Raw genomic sequence first — 20,024 nt, 5'->3', positions numbered from 1 at the left:
TCAAAATCTTGACAATAATAACAATACATCAATATTCTTGTAATCAAAATTCAAAACCAGTGTATAATTCAAGGCTAAATATGTTGTACCAGAATAAGACATTAGTACAACTTCATATGAGTGTCCATTGGAGAAGAAGGTGTAATTAATTTTCAACCAACTGTATCTGTTTTGCATACAGTATACTACTGGAGCAGAGCTCTAATTCCAAAGTGAACATTTTCAAATTTATAGGTAGTCCTTGTTATCTTTAGGATTTGCCACTGCAATAACTGTCTTAGAAGCCATCTTTTTTTCCTTAAGTGAAGATAAAACTTTGTTCATTTTGATGCCTGTCCCTAAGACAGACAAACATTTAGACCCAGGTAGTCTAACTAAATAATTAGTAGAATTAATAAATCGGATTAAACACTTTTAGCTGCTTAGAATTTGTGTGGCTCATTGTAATTTCACAATGTACTTCCGAATCACACAGTTTTTTTCCTTTTGTGGCCAGACTGTCATCCCCCTTGGTATATCCTTCACAGCCCAGGCATTTCTTCTTTGGTGTTTGCATGATGGACCACATATCCACTTATCCCTAGGTAGTGTTTGCTGGGATCAGTCCACAGGCTCGTTCAGTGCTGTACTGTGTGCTGGTGCCAGTGTATTTCCATTCATGCTGTGGTGCCTGACCTATATATTTCATCACCCAAATAATTCACCTGGAGATGGGGAAAACAAATTGGAACTTTTAACCCATATTTGCAGCCTTTCTCTATTGTGGTGAGCTTTGGTTGTGAGAAATCCTTTTGTAACACTAATTAACTTGTTTCCTAGTGTTTACTGTCTCTAATCATCATTTATGTCTGGTAGAACGCTCATTGTCTATTTTGTCTGTGAGATTTTGTCTAAATGATGAAAAGGATCCTTTTAAAATTGTGTGCTGACATCTTGTGAAATACTCCTTAACATGGTTTTCCATCTTTAAAGTCAGCTAATAGAATTGGAAAGACATTAGGAGTGTGTCTTCACCACAACGCGTTAAAGGTATTTTTTATCACATTAGCTATCTCAAGTTTAAAAACTACCCTTTTATCATCAAGATGTACTCTGAGAGTTTAATGAGACAGGGCTAATATAGATTTTTCTATTCACATTAACTTTATATCAAATACAAATTACTGAAAGATTAAAAACAGTCTCTTACCATCTGACATTAAAAATGGGCTAGTCACTTAAATTAACATTAGTAAGAAACCATAGTCTCTTTTTCACTGGGAAAGCTCCACCATGGAAACGATCTTGATATGCAGAACAATATGTTGGGTGATAGAGCTTAGGTCATGCTTCTTAATGTGAATAAAATTACTTACAGAATGGATAGGAAGCACTCATAATTTAGCACTGTATTCTGAATGGAACTCATCATAATTATTTTTGCAACTAAGAATAATATACTATATATTACTGCTAGAATAAATTTAAAATTGATAAACTGTAACTTACTAAGAAGAAATAATTTGTGTGTGATAAAGTATTAGTTTATATATATTTTTTGGGCCAGAAAAATCAGTATATTGCCATTTTTGGAGGCTTCTTAGATCCAAATGTTCTAAAAGTATGCAAACTATAAAATAAGCCATTTACCATTAGGAATTACAGCCACGTTATTATAGGAGTTACAGACAAAGGTGGACTTGGAAATACCTGCTATGTTATTATTTCAACCATGTTATTTTGCATCATATAGTAAAATATTTTGTTATGCTTGAAAATATTTATCACCTACTTAAGCAAAAATATCCCATAGTAAGTATTGTAGGTTCTTACAAAATACGAAGATTTAGAAATGCCTAAAAATTTCATGCTTAAAAAATGTAAAATTAAGCCCACTTAATCCTGCAAATGCAAAAGTAAAGAGGATCAGAACTAGTGCCTAAGATTTAAAGAAAACCCTCAAACCCTCTAGAGATGGTCTTACTCAGACACTGTAGGGGTTCAAGCTGGTGTTGCTATCAAAAGCACTGCTATTTTAAACAGAATCATGGACAGTCAAAGACACTGTCAGAACCCCCACTGACCACAGTAGGAGCAAAGTGTCCTTACTTTTTAATGCTTCCTGAAATCTTGGCACAATGACACATAATTGCCAGTTTTTGTTAAATTGTTGCAGTGCAGAACTGAAAGGAAGCTTTTTATGACTAATAATTTATTATGCTGAATATAAATTCTAAGTCTGCTATCTACATTTCAAATATATATTTTAAAGGGTGGGCATCATAAATATTGAATATATATTTCTTTATTCTGTTTCCAACAAATATTTGAACAGTTTTTGTTTAATTTCTCAACAACTATAAGTAACGGTGATGCATTAATGTATGTGAGGCATATGTGTGTATATTAGTTGCCTATTAAATAATGTCTATACTGTTTGCTAATATATTTTATATCACCCTATTTAGAATTTATTTTTGTCAAGGAAACACCTTTATAATGTGATCTAATGACATGCCTGATTTTTTCCTCTGCTTCATATTGGTTTTTAGAGTGAGTCTTTGCTGCAACAGAAAACGAAAGAGCAAGAAGTTGCTTTAACAAAAGAAACTCTTCTAATTATCAATGACATGAGAATGAAGTTCCCGGGCAAAACAGATGAAGAATCAGAATTCATTATAGAAGATGTAAGTATCTATGAATAAGAAAAGAATAACAGGCTGGACACTTATTGTTTAGGCCACTGAAATGAAGGAAAATAGAAAGCTTAATTTATGATTCATGAGCTCCTGTGGCCTTGAAACTTCCAAAACTCAGAACAGTTCAAAAGATTTCAGAAACTTGGAGCTTTGCATGCTTTCTGACCTTAAAAGAGCAGCACCGAAAACATTCCTATGTCCTTATAAAATATATAAGAAATCATCAGGAAGGTTAGGAAAATTCAATTTTTCATTGTGGAAAAAGTTAAAACTTCAAAGTAAGCTAAGAAGAATGTTACAATTCATATTTCATTTGATATTGTTAGTACATATCTTGACATGTTTAACTTCTCTTGCATAGACATACTAGAGAACTTGGAATGGCATGCTGCAAGACATACTGGAAGTTTGGTAGTCATATATTGGTACTCACCAGTCACATTCATTTTGGCTCATCCAGTCTGCCGTGTTACCCTTTCTTACATCCAGCATTGTCCTGAGCCTCATAATTTGATACCAAAGCCACATGAAACAATGCCCAATCCAAAGGGCAATTAAAAAGCAGTATCTAACATGAAGACATATAAGCAGAAAATACATGTTACCTAATTTTTTTTTAAATATCTAGTGCAAAGAAACTAACATCAGCTGGGAAAAGAAATAAATGAAGATAGAAGTTCTTTTCACAGAATCACAGAATTGTCAGGGTGGACAAGAACCTCTGGAGATCATCTAGTCCAACCCCCCTGCCAAGGCAGGTTCGCTTAGAGCAGTCTAGTAGAAATGTGGAGGTATCTAGTAACTTATATTAACACTTGTATTCTGTTGTAGTGAGCACAGTGTGTTAAAACTAATCTAATTCATTGTCCATCCAGGGCTGTCCTTTGCTCTGCCTGCTTTCAAAATGTTGATTATGCCTCCAGTAATCTGTGCAACTACACCAAAGTGGAAAGGAATTCTCCTTTAGCAATAGTTGATTTGGGTGATTCTGGAAGATAGTATTCATAACTAGGATACTGAATTTCTCATCCTAGAAACAGAAATAAAATGCGTCATTAAACTTTCCCTTTCAGACACGTGTGTGTTCGTATCTGTACATATGGGAGTGTGTGTGTATGCACTCCATCTAGTGGTGCTTTCTTATGCAGTGTTAGCATGGTTATAAATACACTATATTATTGCAGAATTCTTTTATAAATTCTTCTGGCCTCAGCGAGTCTCTGATGGGAAATAATATTTCATAATGGAAGGAAAAAAGTAACAGCATAATAGTTGTCAGTTAGAACTTGTCATAATCTGGAATAGAATAGATAGATAAAATAAAATTAAAAATGTGTATTCACAGCTTAAGCTATTTTGGTATCACTTAAACATCATAAAAGCAGCATATTGCAGTTAATGTATGATCATTTATAGAAAGGATGTTTTCAAAGGATGTCTAATGTCCTTTATGCAGCAAAACCCCTCACTATTAACTACATTAACAGTTATTGAATTTATTGTTGTGGTCAAGGAATCTATGTTGAGTCACTCAAGACAAGATTTTACCTGCTTTATAGTGTATGAATGTCAGAATCAGGTGGAAAAGAGGGTAGGATTAAACCGAAAGATTGCACACATCTGTGCAAATGTTCACCCATGTAAATTTGCAAATATTTTTCTGTTTCTTTTAGGGAAAAATTATTTTCACAGAGGTCTTTTAGATGCTCACAGTTTTTAGCATTAGCAATGCTCATGAATGAAATGACAGATTTCAGTTGGTTTTATATGTTTTTCTTTTATCTTGTGTTTTGCAATGACTACAGATCATGGATAACTGGAAGTATCACAAAACAAAAGTGGCATCCTACTGGTTGATAAAACTGGATTCTGTAAAACAACGAAAAGTAAGTGACCTATATTTCATTTTCTGAAGATCATCTAAAGCAGACACATACCAGCATTTCTACTGGTGTGTAGCAGTAGTTGGGTGTGACTTGAGATACTAAAATACTGGTTATTAATACTAACATATATATGAATTAATTCCATTGCAGGAAATTATGTTGCTCCATATTTAGACAAGCATAATTATTCTGGAATGTAATTTCAAAAACAATTCCTTAGAAGATTAGTCTCTTGAAAGAAAAGCAAACAAATAAATGATTAGTGCTTAAAGCTGATTTTGCAAACATTCTTAGAAGTGTATAGATTCAGAAAATTTGATTGATAAGGGATGAACCATTCAGCAGTTTCAGACCAGGCATATTAAAACTTCATTAGACTTAATGATACCATACTTGGTTATTTAAATCTCTGACCCACAGTATTACGAAGATCATGTTAAGAAAAAAATAGACCTACCAAGCAAAGATTATTGGCATTGTTATAATGTTCAACTGGGTTAGTCTTGCAAAGGACTAATTATATTTGTTTGTCATTCTGTCTTCACTCATCTGCTATCTAGGAGCTACTGTTGTGTGTAGCATCTAAGGAGTTTTAATCTGTTTAAAAGCTGATTTACGCTGGTATGTCAGTCATATCTGTATGTCATCTGTCAGTCAAAATAATCTTCCCAGTGTAATATCTGTTTTCCTTAATATAGCAGAAATTATATCTATTAGTAATACTTCAGTGCCCCTAAAGCAGTATTTTGGGTCTTTCTCTGCCTCAGCCACTGACACATTATGTGGATTAGCATATCAGGCCCAGGCATATAATCTCAGTTTCGCAATTTATTTTTATAGACCGTAAAAGAAAGAGACAATCAAAATGCTGTATACATGATAAATATTAAAAATGGAAAAGGTTGGTAGATTGTTATAGAAGAACAGAAGAACTATTTCAGATCCTCATCTCAAATTAACTTTTTATAAAATCAGCAGTATGATCCTCAGTCTTTCAAATAGTATTTTATTGAATATTTCATTAAATGCTTGTATTTTCATACTGGACAGTGAAAACGTTCATTCAGTGTGATGTCATCAGATAGAATTATATTTGACTATTCAATTCAAGTTCAGATATTAAATGGATTATGTGTCCACACAGCTTTATAAAACTAAATTACACATGACAAACTGAAGAAGAACTTGGAAATGTAGGAGGATATAGTTTAATCAAAATTCTTCTCAAGCCATGTCAAATGGCAGCACAGCTCTATAATTTAGCAAAATTACTTCTTCTGCCATTGACAGGAATCAGTATAGCAGCCATCTCCATTGGCTGAAATGGTGTCATTTCTTGTTTGATGTCTACAGTTATTCTACTGAATAGTCCTTTGCTTAAAGTAATCTAATTTCTTTTTAATTACAGGAAAGAGTGCTGTAACCCAATATACATGTGCATAGGTCTTTTCTCTTGTGTGCATTTGGCAGTTGTAGCCTTTAGCCCCAAACCAGAGAGACTCTTAGTGGGGCTTGTAGAAAATGGTAATACCGAGAAAGAACTGCTAGGAGGGAGGAACAGATATGTACATACATACATACGTATGTAATAGGGCCCAAAATTCACACTGCTGTTACACTGGAGATGTAATTTTTCGCAGCAGGAATCTTTGGGACAGTTGGAACTGGTAGGGGACCGGGACATGTTGCTGGAATTGCTTGCTTTAATCTAGGATGTCACAAGCATGGAAAGAAGTCACCAGATTGGGCCCACCATTGCAACTGAGATATGGGGCTTTCACACAAGACTGATTAAGGTGTCTTTTTCAACCCTTCCCCATAAGTCATAACTTTGGGAAGGTGTTGCCACAGGGAGAGTGATAAATTTGCTCTTTGAGAGACTCAGACTTTTTACTATACATTCTTCAACTGCTTTTCCTAAGCTCCTTTTGGGCGTCTGCCTTAATTTACCTGTGTCTGTCAGATTTTGGTTTTGTTTGCTTACTTTTTTTCTTTTCAGTCTATTCAGGATTTTCTCATTTAAGCATTATTTCAGAAGGCCAACAATAAAGGTTAGTTCTGTCTTCTATATGACTGACAATCCAAGGGCACATGTACAAAGTCAGGATGGTACAAGTTGATATGCCAGATTGTTATTAGCAAAAACTGCACAATCAGAAATGTGGATTTCTTTGCTCTTCCTGTAAGGACGTCTTTTACAACTTAGGAGACTTATAATTCCTGAAAGCATTAGTGCGCCCTTCATCTTTGCTTGCACTGGAAATGATTTGCCTTTATTTTTTTAAACTGCTTTTAACCTCAATCCCTTCAAGCAATCAGATAGTTATTCTTAGAAAGGTAGTTTATAAAAATGGATTAACTTTGACAATGACATTGCAGCTGAGGACTGCCAAATGTGTAAGCTTTTGTTGATTTGAAAGAAGTATGTTTTATATTCCAGTGAGGTGGGTAAAGGAGAAGTGAGCTCAAGGTGGAGAATATTTATGCAAGTAAGGAATCTGTCTCAAAGGTACCTTCTGCAACTTTGTGAAATACAAAACAGAAACTCAGTCCCCTTTACTGTACTTATGAGGAAATTCTAACGCACAAGAAGAAAATACCTGCGCAGTGTACTAGATTTCACGGTGTTCATCCCTGACAGCTATATTTGCTTAACAGTTATTCAACACGACGTAGAAAAAATTAACTTCTGCTCATATTCTTAGTGGGTAATATTCTGTCATTACAGCAGAGCTACAGAAGGCATTTAGAAGCAAGCTGAGAGTAAATTGATGCTAAAGTGAAATTTAGTCTCACAAGACTTATAGGAAAGAGAGACTTGTATGGGAGGAGCTGAGACTGCTTCGTGTTACATCACTTTACGTAATTTCTTTAAAAGTGTTTTGATGGTTACCAGAGGGTTTTGAATACGCTCTTTCATAACATCTAGTTCTGTTACACCTAGACAATTGGTTATATTCAAGTAAATGATGTAAATTAAACAGGAAGATGAAGGCAAGTTAGGGAAATTAACTTTGAAAAACGAGGATGTAGGTTTCATGAAGTTCCAGCTCAAGATGCCTTTTCTCTTTTCTTAAATGGATGATTGAGGCCATGGTCACAAATTAAGAACAATTAACTGAGACATTTTTCCCCTCTGGCATATTGGCAATATCAGCACAGTAAAAACAACAAGAAAGTTGTTTTGTTTTTTTAATTTCCCAGAGTACCTTGCAGTCTTCAGCTTGCTTTAAGATGGAAGGTTCAGTCCTTAGTTTTCTTCAACTCCAGGTGCTAAACTAAAAGAAAACAGCTGTACATTGGCATCATAGTCCTTAGTTCATGTCTTTTGGACTACTGAGAGAATCTGTGTGGGGTGGAATTGTTCTGTTTTACACACACAGATAAATTACTATCAGACAGTGTAACATTGCAAAGGAATGTGTAGTTGATCCCTTATGAAATTTAGGGACTCGATTCAAATGGATGTATACAATCACAGCTGGCCTTTTGTGTGGGGAAAGCCCTAATTAGGCAAGACACAGTGAAAAGACTGCTTGAGAAGTATTAAGATAGTAGACTAATGCTGCTAAGGGAATGTCTGAAAATCTGGGCCCATTCCACTGCTCCACGGAGCAGTCCAAAACCTGGGCTTAGCTCCTGCAGTTACTAAACAAGGTCAGCATTCTTAGGTTATAATTTACTACTCTCTTTATCTCACTCTGGGAGGAAGAGACCACAGGTGTGGTTTTTAACATGTTGGACACCTGCATTCATAAAGATTCTCAGCAGAGAGAATACAGTGAGTGCACTGTACTTGCATTGAGTTATTATGCATATGGAATTAGTGCAAGACCTGTGCATGCAGACTACTCCTACGTCTTCATAAAGAGGTTAAATAACATTTAAATGACACATTTCATCAAGGTTGTCATTATCACATATCTATAGATTTTCTGCCCATTAAGCATTACTCTTTACTATGTAGCTTCATTGTGCTATTGCAAGTGTTTTGTTTATCTGTGCTTTGTGTCCTTTATCGTGTCTAATCAGACTACTTATAAACAACAGTTTGTTTTCCAGGACCAAAACTTGCAGTTCTTTACCGTGTTTCCATATGTTACTGTCCTACTAAATTTCATTCACCTTTTGAGTGTCAGATGTTTCACTATGTGAATCAGTTTGTCATAGAGATCTCAAAGTTTCCTGGGAAAGCATTACACCTTCTAATTTGCAACATCTTATACCAAATAAAGAGTACCTCCATCAGTTCACTGCCCACTTGAGTCTGTTTTGCAAAAGAGGCAATAAGAATGTCTCTATAAGAAATCATGTTGATTTAACTGACTTTTTTTGTTAGCAGGTTACATGCACCATAACCTTTTTTTAGGACAGATTTTATACTGTTCAGAGTCCCAGTGTGGAGCCTAAATGTTACTTTGGTCACAAAACTATTTGCAGTCTTATTGACAGTATCTAACTAGACAGAAGCCAAGACACTCTGGAGCTTGTTTCTCTCCAGTGATTATGGAGGGAACCTAGAGGCCTGACTTAAGAGGATGTACAGATGTTTAAAGGCAGGCAAGATGAATCCCATCTTCCGTGTCCCGGTTCAATGAGATGTGCAAAGGTGTATCCAAGAAGACTACAATGAGTTGGACATGCAACCGCCTTGTAAGCATGTGTGTGCACTGAGTAGCTAAGACTTACTGTGTAGACTGCTCAGTGCTATACTGAATGCAGCTTAGCATTTTCTTCACCCACATCTTTACACATTCGCATTTAAATGTCGGCTGTATGTAATAAATTTGTTGCATTTCTATAAAAATAGCTATTTTAAATCTCTTGCTGGTTGTTTTCTTATTACTTATTTCACTACACAGTTTCCTACATGAAAGCTAAACTAATATGGCTTGTTCTAGGGTAACACTGAGCTTAAACAGACATTAAACTAAGAGCAATTTGTAGCTTTTCAGAACATTTTAGTTCTTTATAAAATAGATGGTGTTTTACAAGAAACTGGGGAAAAAGATATAATCTTCAAATAGATAATATTTGGATTGTTAATTATATTGCTTCTAGTCTGTAATTGTGTCAATTTTATTTCTTTTTAAACTTTCTGTTATTTAAATGAACTAGTATTGAACTGACTGAAAAAAATGAACTTTACCGTAAGAAAAATAAAATATTTTTACTTGGCTTTGCGAAATGTTATTGACAAAAAAGCATATCATAAAAGTTTGCTGATGAATGCACAGAAATGAAACAGACATCTGTGGGAATTTATAGCTATGCAGTCATCTGTGCATGTGTGTTTGTGTGTGTGTATGTGTGCAGTGAATCAGAAACCAGTTTGGTTAAGGTTTTGCAATATGCCTTCGCTTTGATTTGGTTGGAATACTTTTTCCTAGATTTTGGATATAGTCAAGACAAGTGTTCGTGCAGTTCTACAGCATGTCTGGAAGGCTCCAGACATTGAAAATTTACATCTGTACCGTCTCTTTAACCGTGTATTTAATCGCTTACTTTGGAGCCATGGTCAAGGTCTGTGGAACTGTTTCTGTAATTCAGGGTAAGCCTATTTTTCTTATCTTAGTCTTCTTCATAACTTCACAATTACGATCAATGCTGCATACTTTTTTGCTCATTTTCATTCAAGAGGATGCAGTAATATATTGAACTCATTTTAAAACCATCTAGAGATATAGTAGAATTAGAAATCTGTTAATCTTGGCCAGCATTTCAGTAACGGAATCAGACATTTAGTAATGTATTTGCAAATATAATAATCTAAGCAAAAAAAAAAAAAAATCTCATTTTCAAAATGTCTGAGCTTTAGGTCAACTCTTTCATAGGATGGTGCACAATTTTGATGCCAGTCCACTCTAAATGTCAAAAGTGGACTTACCATCAACATAAATTACTGTGATATTTATCCGAGCTTTACAAAGGAAGAATTCAGTCACAAGTGCAGCTGACATCTCGTGCCAAATGCAGTGTCAGTTCTCTGATTTACCATGGATGAGTTTAAATTACTGTGCTTGATTATACTGACTGTTTTCCACACTGGTAGGAATTTAAGTATACAGAGAATAGGAAATGTCCACACCAAGGAAAGCAGGAGGTTTTGATTTGGGTAGCAGATACAAGGTTTTTATGGGGAAGAAAAGATCAGGCCATATATTGGAAGTTCAGTATTCTACACTTTAAAATCTACATTCCTGAAATCAAAGGCATTCATGTAAGGACAGGTTTGGAGGACCAGTTCATAGGTATAAAATAATCTCCCCGCCCCGATTTATTCATAAAACAAGAATACAAATGTTTAAATATTAAATATATTGAATACAAAAAGACATTTTTATTTAAGTATATTGAATGTATAAAGAATGGGAGCGGGTTTGATTAGCTTGCATAACAAACAACAGTATGCTGGTGGATATTGTATGTACAAAGGAATCAGGTCAGTGTGTTCTTCACACATAACCATTTGTCCTATGTACAGAATGCACATAATGCACTTGTTAGTTGTTTCCCAACAAAATGGGTAACAAGATGAAGAAGGATCTAAGGGTATGCAAAAGGTCATGAGGTTTTGGTGCTTTTTTTACCATTATCTTCTGTTTGCTAAAGGCTTGTTGTTGTGCAAGCCATTAGGAGTCTTTACACTTTTTTTTTTCACCAAGGTGGGCCATGGGAACATATAGATAATGTCAGCCTTAAGGCTTACTATAGGTAGGTATTGGCAGCAATGCAGCACCCTCCAAAAGTTAAAGTAGGCTGAGAAGAGGTTTCCGTGTTTCCAAACCAAACCTTTTTTTTTGTATAATCCTCAGTAGCTGCATGATTCCTCCTTCATGCCAGCAGAGGTGTGTGAAGTCTTGGGTCCAAGCTCCATTTTTGTTGCAATAAAATATTATAATTACCTTTCCTTTTAATAATGCGGTTATTATTTTGAATTTACTTTTAGCGTGCAAATCTTCTAATATGCATGAAAACTTTTAGATTTTTTTTTCTCTACAGAAAATGATTTTCCTTTGAACAACTCTGTTGCTCACTTGGCTTGGGAGAAGAGTCTTTGAGCCAGCATAAGAGTTCAATGAAGAGTAGGATATCTCATCTAGCATTATTTCATTCATGCAGAACAAGGCAGCTGATTCCAAAGTGGAGTCAGCTTTGCATTCTTTGCTATGTGAAAGTTTCTAAAAATACTATAAAAGTAATATACAAATGTCCAATATGTGTAGAGATCAGTCTGCATGTAATACACTTATTACGGAAGTGACAGAGGAAAACAGGCTGTTTGTACTTTCCCAGTATGTTATTTACTCTGCTACAAGCATCCTTCTTGCTGTGTAATCCACAACAAAGAATTTAGGACAGGACCTCTGTAGCAGAAAGGCCAACTTCTCATCACTCTTCCCTAGAGTTCCTTGCACCATTTTAAAGAACAGATTGGAATAGACATAGGACGTGTAGAATTTGGGAAAACACGTAGGGTAGGGGTATTAATGTGATAATTCAGAAACAACACGAGTGTATGAAAATTTATTGAGAAGTATAGTACTTTGACTATTCGTAAGATTTATGTTTTGGGAGAAACGCAGAGCTGATAGCCTTAAGGTTTCCTCTTGCTGGTTAGATCTCTTCTAGGCATATGCTATTTTAGAAAGAAGAATGAATAAAGAAACAAAGAACACCTCAGACAGCTACATCTGATTTACTGTATAATAAGCGAAATTAATAAGTGAAAACTGGTAGAACCAGTTGAGTTCAGATGGCTATAAAAAGATTTACACATTATTGACAATATTGCACAATCAAGAATAATACTCTTTTACGGATCTGGGAAAGGAGTCCATGATTTCTTACTAATGTATGGGAAACTAAACTTAGAGCATAACAAATTAAGTTTCCTTAGGTAATAGTACTCTGATCCCTGTCGACTGCAGTATAATGGAGTATGAACTGGATCTGTATAGCACATGGAGGAGATTGCACAGGCACGTTTATATGAAAGTTTATTAAATTCACATATATAGTTCTAAATCTCCATTTTTGTTGTTAGGCTAACTCTATACCACTATGTTCATAACTGACTATAGTTAGAGCACGCCACATTATTCTTCACTGATGAAATCTCTCCTAGCAGTGAGAAAGTGATCACAGACCTTACAGCCCAGAACCGAAAGAATTTATCAGGAGAGTTTCTTCCATGGGATTTTTGAGATTTATGGATTGAATTAGAATATAATTATGTGTAGCACTATGAATGACTGTAATACTCAGAACTTCATCTCGCTGCTTTCTACAAACCATCACATGATTTTGTAAGGAAAAAATGAAGACAATAGATTAATTTTCATGTAAAAAAACAAGTGGAAAGCTCCCAGACAGGAAACAATATTGAGAAGAGTATGTTGAAGAAAAAACTAGCTCTTCAACTAGTAGAATTACTCTGCTTTTGATATTGGAACAGTTTTGGTGTCTTACAAACATTTCTTAAACAGTTCATTAGATGGATAATAATTAAGGAGAAATGCTTGCATCACTTGAAAATTATGTGTGCAGTGAAAATTCTGTAAGACTGAACAGTTTCAGCTAGAAAATATCATTTAGACTGAGGAGCCAGGCTGAAAAGTCAGTTAGCTGTACATACAGCTTATCTTTTAGTCACTGATGTTTATAATTCAATCCTAATACAGCATAATATTAAAAATCTCAGTAGGCAGAAGTAAACTTGCTGGTTCTTTGATTTTGTTTTAAGGACAAACTTCCTACAACAGGTTTGTGAAATCTGCTGATCTCAGTGGACAAGGCTAAATCATCCTGGATGCTATGTTGAAGCCAGATGCAGCACATTTTCCTCAGTCTGTGAAATGCTTCTTTAATAAACAAACCCCCCCCTCAAGCTTACAAACCATCTGTGCTACTGGATAATGTTTTGACAAAAAAATGCCTTCACAGGGACTGTGCTGCCCCTGAAATGGATGTAATGATCTGTAATCTGGTTGGAATTTGGCACAGCAGGGTGTTGAGGTGTATGCAAAGAGCTTTTCTAATCTTCTGTGGTAACACATACCTGGTTTATGTTGGTGTGGTCGGGTTTTGGGCTTTTTTGGGGAAGAGATGTGGCTTTTTAAGAAAATAAAAAGGATGATGGTCTGTATGTCAAAAAGGAATGCTGCTTTAGATACACTCTGCAAGTTCCACTTAATTTTAGAAGACCAACCCCGTATGACCAGATGGAAGAAGTACTATTTGAATGACTAAACTGAGAAACTCTCCACATATGTTTATTTGATAAGGAAGCAGAGCACATACTAATCACCTGTAAATTACTACTATTATGTTGTATAGACATTTAGAAATAATTTATTACTGTTATAATTCCTTTAATATGATGTCACATTTGCATTCAGGTGGTAGCCTGTTAAGAATAGTAAGTGGCTTTTGTATTTCTGTTGTAAGATACATACACGATTATGTGACAATAAATCTTTATGTGCTAAACCTACATAATAGCCCTATAAATGCTTTAGGGAACAAACCATGTGAGAAATGGCTGTGAGCATTTCCCATATGAAAATTAACTTCTTAATTTGTGTTTTGGACTCTGCATCTGCCAGCATTTGTGTTAAATAGTATAGACTTTTCCTGTAAACAGCCAAGGTCATGCTTTTTCTCTTGTTAAATCTGATATAAAGCAGTAAAGCTCCCAGGCTGCAATTTGTTACAGAAAACATGAACTCTTGTCTTTTTCCGTAACAGGAACTCTTGGGAAACCATATTGAATAAAAGCACAGAGGTGGTGACTCCTGTGCAACTCCAGTGTTGCCAGCGAATAGTACAGCTTTGTAAACACTGCCTGTTGGTGGTTTACAAATATTCATCAGACTCAAGAGGATCTCCAACTGGAAATAGCCTCCACTGGGATGATAGAAGGTATAAATTTTAATATTCTCGTACTAAATTATAAAGGATAATATTGGAACAGATTTTAGTCTGTGTTGCTACCACTACACTTCTCTTTAAGACTAGTTCACTATGTATTTAAAAAAAAAGGCAACCCCCCCAATATTTCCCTTGATCCTGAGTGTCTATCATTCTAATCTCTCTAGCACACTCTTGAAGTGCTACTAGAAGACTTGATATACACATTTTGTATAAAACTACACTTATTAAAGTCTTGCCTACTGCCTACGTAGCTGCAGCAAAGGCTTTCCATACAGTGAACTGAAAATTTCCTTTCTTCCCCTTCTCAGATCCCTCAATGTCAGTGATTCCAGATTTGCATTTGCATAGAGGTATCCTAACAGGTGTGATACTTCTGGCTTCATATTCGCAGTGGGATGCTATAGGGGTGCAGCTCCAGCCAAGGGTCAGGTAAGTGCCATCTGATTTACTGTATTGCACAGTTTTGCAAAGTTGATTTCCAAAACCTACAGATTGAAAGTTTTATTATTTCATCTTACAGAGCACAAATATATTTTCAAACCTTGCAAAACAGCATCATATAGTAAAAAATTATTTGGCACTTACCTGATTCTCCATTGGCTGGTTTAGTTCTCCAACCAGGTACAAAAGGGATTACTGAAAATGCTCTAACTGTGGGATTCAACGGTCTGCAATTTAATAGTCATAGCTGGAGAATTAAATGTAAGCTTCAAATTACGTAGGTTCCAAATTCTATCCATAAAGGCAATTTGAATTATTATGTATATAAACTTACAAATGCTTTGTTTATATAAAACATCTTACAGACATTATTTCATAGAAAAGCTTTAGGAGTTTAATAGTACATGAAAAGCAAACCTTTGATATATTATCTGTTAAACTTATTTTATGATTTAATTGCTTACTTGCTATATCTCAGACTAGTTATTTGATACACTGAACACATTTGTTATTGTCATATGGATCTCAAGGCACTCTTATAAAATTTAAAACCAGCCAGAAACTGAATTTGTTTGGTCTCAGCAAAAATAGAAGTACGCTAGCCACAAAACAAATCATATTCAATATTAACATTGACTGAGCTATAGCAGGAGTGTGGTAAAGTAATTTGGATAAGCTAAGACTAGAAAATCTTCAACGTTGAAGTTTTTATTGCTTTTACTGTTAATACTGCAGAAAATTTTTCATTATGACCAACCACAAACTATTCAAACAGATCAGATTACTCTAATGTACTGCAGCTAAGAGGCTTGCATTTGGGAAGTGGTGAACGGGATGGTCCAACAGAACTTTCTCATCTCCAGTTTCTGTGTTTCTTTGGATGCTGAATGGAAGTTTATTCATAAATTTCACAGGCTAGAGGAATCTAAGCCCTCTCTCTCCTAGTATCAGTATGTCTTCAGCAATGGAGTATCATGATAGTTCTGATTAATTAAAATATCTCCACAAATGTTACATATATAGTATGGATACAGCAATATACTGGTTAACCATGATATTCTGAATTTGTAAAAAGAAAGACAAATATGGAAGTAAATGCTCTTTCTCATTATGCCCCACAACTGTAAGGTAATGAACTATTTTTCTAGAAATGGAAGAGCCACAATACAATTTCACTTCTCATGTAGTTTTCTGTTTTTAAATGATGTAAGAATCTGCACTACTAATAATAGTTTTCTTGACTCTCTGTAAAATTGTATGAAGTGCAAGAAAAAATCAGAATATAATTAATGTACAAGAAGACTTTTCTCAAGACTTTATAAATCTAATTTGAAGAACTTTTTTTCTGAGCACAAACATTTTTTTTTTTGTTTCTGTTCATAAAACATATGTTTGAAACTAAAGCTTTCAATGATAGCTTGTAAGTATCAAGTAGATATATGCAGTAGATACCTCTTTAGCTGGGAAAATTTATTTGTACAGGGAGAAAGAAAAAGATAATAAACCCAACCACACTAGAATGACACACACAAAAATTAAGCAATAATTTATACAATGTGTTGTGTTAATCCATCCTAACATTGACGTGTTTCATTACAAAATGGTGATTTAATGTGGATGTTATTTTTGCACACTTACTGTGCTCATTTAATGACTTCTACATTAACTATTACTCCTGTCATTAGGAAATGATAGATTTATGAATGAATAATAGGCATAGGATAAATTACTGTTTGTAATTAATAAAAAAAAAAGAGGTGATGCAGTTGCCTGAATTTAAAAGGTAAGCAGTCACTGATGTGACTTACTACATTGCAGCATCATTGTACCTTGTGTTAAAGCAGTGATGATAGCGTGTCTACTTTTGGGTAATTAGAGCTGGGAAACAAAGCTGAAAATTTGTTTTTTTCCCTAATCAGCTTTTTTTTACAACTGAACTTTTTATAAGGTGGTTAACATCAACTGCAGTTTTTACCCAGTTTAAAGTGAACAACTAGTACTGGAATAACAGACAACAATGGCTGAAGTATTAATTTTTGGAAGTAGTGTTACACAAAATACCATTGTTTGTTTACCCACTTGCTTTAAACAGGAAAGACTGGAAAGATTTGGATCCTCATACAACATCTTGAAATTTTGTTAGGAGTTTCTCTGAATTTAGGTCTGTTTCCCGAGTTAGCTACTGCCTAGTGCCCTGTATGTTTTATAAATAATATTTATTGTATGCAATTTCTTGCATATGATGATTATAAGGTATGATACATGAAAAACTAATTCTTTTGCTCTTGAATGTCACTTTGCCAGTAAACTCTGCTATGTTTTCATATCCTTTCTAGGTGTTTATTACCAGGACCTTCACTGTTCATCATGAAATCGTCCTCGTCCAACATTAGCTGCAGTTCATCTGGAACGTCTCGCCCTAACATTTTGTTCACACATAGATACAGTCACTTGTGAAGCAAAAGGAAAGTTGCTGTTCTTTGTAAATAATGGCACTCCTTTTTATTTTTTTTTATTTATTTTCTTTTTCCTTTCAAATTCAAATTTGTCATGGAGCTAAACATAAGCACTGTTACATGCTTACTACCATATTATGATAACATTTAGCTGAAACCTACTGTGAAAGCATAGCTTTCTTGGAAAGATAATAAACCTTGTTAAGCTGTTTACACACACATGTGAATGTGTAGATCTTGCTAAGTTTATAAGTAATTCCTTCCTACTAGAAATGTTATTTTTGCTGCAGAATATATAAAATAGAGTTGAATATTATAGTGTTATTTTGTAAGTACAATACATTGACTTGAATATTATTTATTGTAAAGCATAATATTTATTGTCTCAAATGTAACATCCTTTAACAAGGCAAATGATTTAAAAAATGTAGTAGAACAGTAAAACTGTAACAATCAGTGAAAATAATATGCTAATTTCTTGGACATGTTTAAAATAATCCCCCAAACTCTGTAAACCAAACTTAAAGCAGACATCTTTTTATTTCTCCTCTGAAATTACAAAATCTGTTTAATGCTGCTATTTTTTGTAAGAGACCTGGTATAGTATCTTTTAGCCAAAGTGAAGACATCTAGTACACAAACAGAAAAAAATATCAGTTTAGGCATTCAGTTTCTAATTGGATTCTTGTAATAGAATGGAAGCCAGTGTTTGTTACCAGGTTTTCATTCACATTACCTATGTCCTGTGCCTTTAAGTTTCCTTTGGGAGCAAGAAGTCATAGTCAACTTGCACAAGCATGCATAGTGCGTAGTTTTTCTGTTTTACTGAACAAATGGTAAAGCAGACACTTTTAGGAAATACTGCAGCTATAATGTGTTATTTCAACCTTAAACTTATTGGTTTGTTGTAGTTTTTAGCATACAATTCAGTACATACTGTAGAATGTATCCTTGCAATGGACAGTATTTTCTAGATTTCTGACACCTTTACATGCCGGAAATCTGATTCATTAGAAAGCTCTCATTCAGATTCAGCATCCTGGGCCTGGCTGAAAGGCACAAAAAGACAACGAGCCAGAGCAGGAAACTAGTATTTGCTCTAACAGGATTTGTAACTGAAATCATCATTCAGGTTTTGCTACATACAGCAACTCATCCTACTCAACATTATGCCATGAGCCTTATTCACTAGAGAAATAATTATTAAAGAAAAAATCAGTTAAACTAGATTTAAAAATGGATTAAGGTTTTTAACTGAGTAAAGGACAGAGTAGTTATTATTTACCAAAGACTTGTTTACTTACCAGTCATGTAACCCTGAAACATGTTTATAAATTAACAATATATTTCAGGTATCCTCAGGAGCAAGTATGTTAGAGGTTTTTGATATCCAGAGATTTAAGACGAATTTAAGAGACTTGAGATGTGAAACTGAAGTTGTCTGGAAAAGATTTTTTTTTTAAACTTTAGTCATTGCATATATAAAACTGGGAATTTGGGTGAGATTTTTGATGCCTGTGCTGTAGTGCCTCAGCTCTAGAACTGCAGGATATAGGATAATGAAACTATTTGTAAACAATTAAAAAAAACTCATGAGATTAGCCAGATATAAGCAGTCTTATGGTCTGGTAAAGTCTTCTTCATTTTTGTGGTAATACTGGTTTAGTAGTATAGTACGTTCACAATAATTGTATATCTTTTTTGGTCCATACAGCGACCACCGATAAAGCATACTATGGTTATCTGGAAGACCTAATAAAAGCTGTAAATTCTCTCTTCTTGGGAGAGACACTCACTGCTTTCTGCTTTGGCCACAAGCATAAACCCAGCTTCCAGCTTAGTTTGTCAGACTCAAACAGAGCCTTAGGAGAGTAGGTTCACATGCTTCCCCCCACCACCGCCCCCAAATTACATTATGATCTCTATTCTCAGAAGCCAGTGCAGGGACAGTCAATCTGCCTAGAATACTCTGCCAGCAGGAAGAGGGCTACTACCCATACCTACGTGTATGGACAGATCTAGAAAAGAAAAAATACATTTAGTGTGTACAAAATTGGAGCAGATGGTTGGTTTGCATCTGACATTACTTATGCTATTCATATTTCTGATAACCTTTCCTAAAGTGGTACTGTGTTACTAATAATGTGTGACTCAATACTTCCAATAAATGTAATGCTACACTTTCCTGCCAGCTCCTCAGAACCGGTGTGTATGGTCTGTGGGTCAATGAGGGGCTGCACCTACAGTCCTGCTCCGGGCAGTGCTGCTCCTACTGCAAACCAGCAACATTTCCTTTGTGCTACTAAATGGGCCTTTACATAGTAATTAGCTTTGGCCTTGGGCTCTCGCAGGCACCGGTGCGTCTGAACCTTCACCCGGAGCAGCAGCAGGTCTGCTGCCCCTCAAGCATGGAGGTAAAACGAGCTTGCTCAATGCCTTCCATGGTGCAGCAGGACCTCAGCTGTACTTCCGAGTTGTACCAGAGCCGCATCGGAAGGAAAAGAACACCGATGCACGCCGTAGCGATCAACCTGCGGTAAAAACCTTCAGGCACGAACACAGTCCGGTTGGGGATCTGGTGACGGTGCAAGACGGGCCTAGTAACTGCGCCCCACAGCACCGCGGAC

The 20,024-nt window shown here is 35.3% G+C and overlaps 1 protein-coding gene across 16 annotated transcripts in view; it reads left to right on the top strand.

Annotated features, from left to right (window-relative positions):
• TTLL7 (tubulin tyrosine ligase like 7) overlaps positions 1–19,588 on the top strand; it is a 78,722-nt gene extending 59,134 nt beyond the window's left edge. For 11 of the 16 annotated variants that reach the window (XM_065673687.1, XM_065673685.1, XM_065673691.1 and 8 more), the window contains 6 exons: positions 973–1,029; positions 2,532–2,666; positions 4,484–4,564; positions 9,955–10,115; positions 14,315–14,488; positions 17,278–19,588. In XM_065673687.1, the coding sequence (XP_065529759.1) occupies positions 973–1,029; positions 2,532–2,666; positions 4,484–4,564; positions 9,955–10,115; positions 14,315–14,488; positions 17,278–17,398 (729 nt within the window). In that variant the 3' untranslated portion in view covers positions 17,399–19,588. Of the gene's footprint in view, positions 1–972; positions 1,030–2,531; positions 2,667–4,483; positions 4,565–6,204; positions 9,932–9,954; positions 10,116–14,314; positions 14,489–14,808; positions 14,930–17,277 lie in introns of those variants that run through there. The other 5 variants (XR_010611437.1, XM_065673696.1, XM_065673695.1 and 2 more) reach the window with 5 other exon arrangements.
• Positions 19,589–20,024: the final 436 nt, after the last annotated feature.

Source organism: Lathamus discolor, chromosome 3 (assembly GCF_037157495.1).
Source record: "Lathamus discolor isolate bLatDis1 chromosome 3, bLatDis1.hap1, whole genome shotgun sequence".
Classification (NCBI taxonomy): domain Eukaryota; kingdom Metazoa; phylum Chordata; class Aves; order Psittaciformes; family Psittacidae; genus Lathamus; species Lathamus discolor.
This window is presented reverse-complemented; position numbering and strand designations above follow the sequence as displayed.